We start from the raw sequence: 6584 nt of genomic DNA, 5'->3' as shown, positions 1-6584 counted from the left end.
TGCCAAAAAGATGATTTTCAAAGAAATTTCAAAAAAATGCAAAGATTGCTTCCATATGAATATGATCAATTATGGCTTTGTAATTCCTAAGAATAAGATTTTTTTTAAATCCTATATATTTCCTGAGGGTCACGATTTGTACAAACATGAATTTTAACTACCTGGGGATGCTTCCTTATGATCAATTATTGCTTTCCTACTCTTTAGATATATATTGTAAAAAATTTACCTATACATATCTCTGTAAAACTTTGGTCAGTCATTTGGCCCCGCCCTATCCCGGGGTTCATGACTTTACAAACTTGAATCTACACTATCGAAGGATGCGTCCATATAAATATGATCAATCCTGCCTTTGCTATTCTTGAGACAATGTTTAAAGAATTTTCCTATACATTTTTATGTAAAACTTTGGTCGGCTATTTTGGCCCGCCCTACCCTGGGGGTCATGATTTGAACAAACTTGAATCTACACTTCCTGTGGATGTTTCCCAATACATTTCATCCTTCCTGGCATAGTGGTTCTTGAAAAAAATTTTAAAGCATACCACCAAATTTACATAATTCCCAGTTATCTCACCTTGAATGTGGGTGTGGCCCATCATTTGAACAAACCTGAATCTCCTTCACCCAAGGAACCTTTATGGCAAGTTTGGTTGAAATTGTCCCTGCAGTTCTTGAGAAAATGTAGAAAATGTGATAAAGTTTACAGACAGACAGACAAACAGACAGACGGACGCCATACAAAAAATGTGATCAGAAAGGCTCACTTGAGTCTTTGGCTCAGGTGAGCTAATAATACAAAATAGGAGCACAGTAAACATGGACCTACAAAACATTTGAAGAGGGACCAGGTACCATGGAGGAATGAACATCCCCTGTCGCCCAGTCATTCGTTTCTATTCTCTTAAACAGAGAATGTTTTTCCACTCATATATCCCATCTCTAAGGTAACCTGAATGTATCTATTCCTGAACCTGTGCATAACTTCCCCCACACACCACAATCATAAAGTTTATTACTTATATATGTTCTCACATATAAATTTAAGTTACCTAATTGTTTGAATCCTTTTCACATACATCACATTATATAGTTCTCATCTGTATCATGTATGTGTCCTCATGTGTTAATTTAAGTCCATTTTTTCATAGAACGCTTTCTTACAGAAACCACATATATAAGATTTATCACCACTATGTATCCTACAATGTCTCAAAAAGTTTTTTGAACAATAGAATACCTTTCCACAAACATCACGTACATAAGAATTATCATCTATTTGTGTTCTCATGTGACTCTTGAAGTGCTCTAAGTGGCAGAGAGCCTTCCCACATATATATCACATTAATAAAGTTTTTCACCTGTATGTGTCCTCATGTGCCTCTTTAAGTTTTGTGAGCAGTTAAATGCCTTTCCACACACATCACATTTATAAGGTTTATCACCTGTATGTGTCCTCATATGACCCTGTAAGTGTTGTGACTGTCTGAATGCTTTTCCACACACACCACATTTATACGGTTTTTCACCGGTATGTATCCTGATGTGTCTCTGAAAGTCATTTTTCCGTTTGAATGCCTTTTCACACACATCACATTTATAAGGTTTTTCACCAGTGTGTATCCTATTGTGTCTCTTTAAGATATGTGAGAGTTTGAATGCCTCCCCACACACATCACATTCATAAGGTTTATCACCTGTATGTGTCCTCATGTGTTTCTGTAAAGCATTTAATCTATTGAATGCTTTCCGACACACATCACATTTATACATGCAATGTTTATCACCTGCATGTATGCTTATGTGATCCTGTAGGTGATGTAACAGTGTAAAGGCCTTCCCACACACATCACAGTTATAAGGTTTTTCACCAGTATGTGTCCTGATGTGACTCGATAAGTTTTGTGACTGGTTGAAAGCCTTCCCACACACATCACATTTATAAGGTTTTTCTCCTGTGTGTGTCCTAATGTGACTCTTCAAATTTTGTAAGTGGCTGAATGCCTTCCCACACACATCACATCTATGAGGTTTTTCACCTGTATGTGTCCTCATGTGACTCCGTACGTTCTGAGACTCGTTGAAAGCCTTCCCACACACATCACATTTATACGGTTTATCACCTGTATGTGTCCTCTTGTGAATCAGTAAGTTCTGTGATTGGTTGAAAGCCTTCCCACACACATCACATTTATAAAGTTTATCACCAGAATGCGTCTTCATGTGACTCTTCAAATTTTGTGAGTGGCTGAATGCCTTCCCACACACATCACATCCATAAGGTTTATCACCTGTATGTGTCCTCATGTGACTCTTTAAGTTCTGAGACTCGTTGAAGGCCTTTCCACACACATCACATTTATAAGGTTTTTCACCTGTATGTGTCCTCATGTGACTCTTTTTTGTGATCTCTGTGACTGGTGTGTGAAAGCTTTCCCACACACATCACATCTATAAGGTTTTTCACCGGTATGTGTCCTCATGTGTCTCAGAAAGTCACTTTTCCGTTTGAATGCCTTTTCACACACATCACATTTATAAGGTTCATCACCTGTGTGCATTCTTTTGTGATCCAGTAAGTGATGTGACTGTCTGAATGCCTTCCCACACACATCACAGTTATAAGGTTTTTCACCGGTATGTGTCCTCATGTGTCTCTGTAAGTCCCTTGTCCGTTTGAATGCCTTTTCACACACATTACATTTATGAGGTTTATCATCTGCATGTATACTAATGTGTCTCCATAACTCATGTAGATGATTAAATGCTTTCATATAGATGTTACATTCATTGGGCCTTTTACTTTCACATGTCTTTATGGATTGATTGAAATTCCCAAATTCATTTTCGTTTACACTATAGTTTATATTTACAGGATGACTTTCTGGTCCGGATACAAAATCTGCCTCTTCTTTCTGTAAATGTGACCAAAAAATCAGTTGTAATGCTATTTCATGGTATTTATCTACAAGATATCAAGAGGCCCAGGGTCCACATCGTTTACCTGAGTAATTAAGAATTGCTTGTTTTTTTTACCAGATGACCACTTTTTGTAATACTTGTTGTTGGCCAACCCTTTCTGACGGTACATGTGCCCCCGGGGTCGTGATTTGAACAGTTAAGAATCAACACTACCTCTTACAGGATGTTTCAACTTAAGTTTTCGCTTTTCCGTCCCAACTGTTCTTGACAAAATTATTAAACATTTTTTTAATACACTGAACCAAACTTCAGTGTTCATTTAACATTTTTTTTAAGTTTTAAAGAATAAAAGCATACGATAAATAATTTTCTTATTCATTATTATTGCTTTTAATAATTTAGTTCAATGTTAGGTAAAATTTCATTTAAATATCTCGTCAAAATTTTAAGCAAAGTGTCAAGAAAATGATGTATCCTCAGAAAGAAAAAAAATCTCTATGGAGCAAGACCAACACGTGCTCTCATTTTTTGCAAGACTTCCAACCAATCAGTAGTATTACGCAACTACAACACAAGATTCCTAGATACTTTCATACCTGGATAATTTACTTAATAAAGGTACATATATTAATAGTAATCTAACAACCAAGCTTTATGATAAACGTGATGTTTTTAACTTTTCTATCGTCAACTTTCCTTACCCATGCAGCAATATACCTTCATCAGCTGCATATGGCATTTATATGTCTAAGTTGATTCAAAATGCAAGAGCATGCTCTAAAACGAGGTAAATTATTGACAAACAAGTTGATGAAACAAGAATATCGGCAGTATCGTTTAAAGTCACCATTTTGTAAGTTCTTTGGTCAATACAATGACCTTGTCAGCATATACAACTTCTCATTCAGTCAAATGCTGACTGACGTTTTTCATACTAATTGTTAGTGAATTATTTACAGATTGAATTGAAGAAGGATTTTTCGGTTATTTAACGATCATGACAAAGAGCACACGGCGGGTGTGACCGGTCAGCAGAGGATGCTCACTCCTCCATGTCACCTGATCCCAACTATGATGTTTTAGATGTCTGCGTTTGTATAGTTCTAGAAAACAAGAGGTCCAGGGGCCACAGCGCTCACTTGAGCACATTGGCTTGGAAAAAGCACATATCAGATCAGAAATGAAAGTTTACAGGGGGGGGGGCTTGAATTTTAACCCCCCCCCCCCCCAGGGGTTCATGATTTGAACAAACTAGAGTCTACACTACCTGAAGATGATTCCATATAATTATCACTAATCATAACTTTGAAGTACTTGAAAATATGATTTTAAAAGGTTTCCCTATAAATCCCTATGTAAAACTTTGGTCAGCCATTTTGGCACCACCCTTGCCCCGGGGTCATGATTTGAACAAACTTGAATCTACACTACCTGAGAATGATTCCACATGAGTTTCATCTTTCCTGGCCCAGTGGTTCTTGAGAAGAAGATTTTTAAAGATTTTTCCTATATATTTCTATGTAAAACTTGGGTCGGCCATTTTGGCCCCACCCTAGCCCCGGGGGTCATGATTTGAACAAACTTGAATCTACACTACCTGAGGATGATTCCACATGAGTTTCATCTTTCCTGTCCCACTGGTTCTTGAGAAGAAGATTTTTAAAGATTTTTCCTATAAATTCCTATGTAAAATTTTGATCAGCCATTTTGGCCCCACCCAACCCTTGGGGGTCATGGTTTGAACAAATTTGAATCTACACTAGCTACCTGAGGATGATTCCACATGAGTTTCATCTTTCCTGGCCCAATGGTTCTTAAGAAGATTTTTAAAGATTTTTCATATATATTACTATGTAAAAATTTGATCGGCGACTACTGGAGGATGATTCCACATCAGTTTCATCTTTCCTGGCCTAAAGGTTCTTGAGAACAAGATTTTTAAAGATTTTTCCTATATATTCCGACGAAAAAATTTGATCGGCCAATATGGCCCCACCCTACCCCGGCGTTCATTATTTGAACAAACTTGAATCTATATTACCTGAGGATGATTCCACATCAATTTCATCTTTCCTGGCCCACTGTTTCTTGAGAAGAAGATTTTTAAAGATTTTTCCTATATATTCCACTACTGGACGAAAAAAGTGCTGAGAATCCCATATTGTACTGATAATGTTTGATAATTACTGATACGGTGCTGTTCTTGCTGATAATTACTGATATTTACTGTTATTATTACTGTTGTTGCTGATAATTTTAGTTGTTGTTGATAAATACTGATAATTACTGTTGTCTTTTACTGTGGAGTCTGATAAATACTGATAAATACTGTTGAGGTACTGTCGCTGCTGAGAATTGCTGATAATTACTGTTGAGGTACTGTCGATGCTGAGATTTACTGATAATTACTGTAGTCATTGTTTTTAACCTGGGAATGGATGAAAATAGCCTGAGAAATGATTGTTTTTTTTTTTAAGTATTTTATCAAATTCATTACAGTCAATTACAAAATTATTCTAAATAAAAAAAGTCACGTTTATTAATTTGTTTTCAGTTTACAGCTATCAATTTCATTATAATTATTTTTAGACCATAATGTTAACATAAGCTTTCATAAATGTTTATGTTTTTTTTCTTTAAATTTCTCCTTACACGTAGATGACATTATCTGAGGAAAATTATTCTGTTGTATTTGCAGTGGTTATTCTTCCCAAGTACTTTTTTAAAAAGTTTAATTTTTGTTCATAAAGGTTAAAAAAATCTCATCTCATATTTTTTCTCACATGTACATGTATGTGTACTGTCATCAAAACCTTTTTATGGGTATCTTCAATACTTCAATACAGTCAATGGTTGTAAATATCAATTTATTTTACCGTGTGGAGAACTGAAAATGCATGAACACATTAAGTTGAAAACATACCCCCCTTTCCATTTACTTTTAAATTAAGCTCTCAATTTAACAAGACAGTATTAAATATTTGTCATAAAATCTTGTCTTGAAGAGTACACTTTGTTATTTTAGAGAAGAATGTGACAGGGTTAAATAATCAAATTGAAGCATCTTTAATTATTTTTTTTATATATTATGTAGACATCGCGCTCTAGTTCTCCGATGTTCTCCCTGCGATTTAACACTGTGTCGCTTTCTAGCTCCCTCTCTCTCTCACTCTCTCTTTCTCTCTCTCTCTCTCTCTCTCTTTAAATTATTTGTTAAGGCTTAAGTATTGTATACTACATGACATAAATCTTATGCAGTGAGATTTTCAGTCAATGAAATACACGTCTTTCTTTAGCCTAATTCTTTTTTCATTGTATACAGTTTTAAGTCTATGGGCATATGGCTTCTAATATTATGCGCCACTCCTTAAACATGTTATATGCGGTCAGTCAGTTAAAAAACAAGATAAAATAAATCAGAACTTGAATTAACTTTTTCCATTAATGCAAACTTTGTGCTTGTTGTTCTGGAACATACATGTAACCACGTGTAAAAGTTCTACTTTCGTTTTAGAATCGGGTCAATTATTAGTACATTCTGCCATAGGGATATCGTTACGGCTTGCGTTTTTGTAAAATAAGAATTTTGTGCAGAGATTATAAATTTTTTTAAATTCCATTTTTGTCTGAGACCTCTGTATAAACGAACAGTGCAGACT

General features: G+C 35.5%; 1 protein-coding gene across 1 annotated transcript; it reads right to left on the bottom strand.

Moving 5' to 3' along the window:
- On the bottom strand, window positions 1–2398 carry LOC134280490 (zinc finger protein 98-like). The gene has a single exon (XM_062762899.1). It carries the CDS (start codon window positions 2392–2394, stop codon window positions 1348–1350), a length of 1047 nt encoding a protein of 348 aa, XP_062618883.1. The 5' UTR covers window positions 2395–2398; the 3' UTR covers window positions 1–1347.
- Window positions 2399–6584: the final 4186 nt, after the last annotated feature.

This window comes from Saccostrea cucullata, unplaced genomic scaffold (genome assembly GCF_032062105.1).
Source record: "Saccostrea cucullata isolate Sc308-1 unplaced genomic scaffold, CSIRO_AGI_Scuc_v1 ctg12475, whole genome shotgun sequence".
In the NCBI taxonomy this organism is placed as follows: domain Eukaryota; kingdom Metazoa; phylum Mollusca; class Bivalvia; order Ostreida; family Ostreidae; genus Saccostrea; species Saccostrea cuccullata.
The sequence above is the reverse complement of the archived record's forward strand: the minus strand, read 5'-3'. Positions and strand labels throughout refer to the sequence as shown.

What these genes read in the sequence shown, in the direction of transcription:
- LOC134280490 (XM_062762899.1), bottom strand. Translation starts at nt 2,394, where the DNA reads ATGAGGACACATACAGGTGAAAAACCTTATAAATGTGATGTGTGTGGA.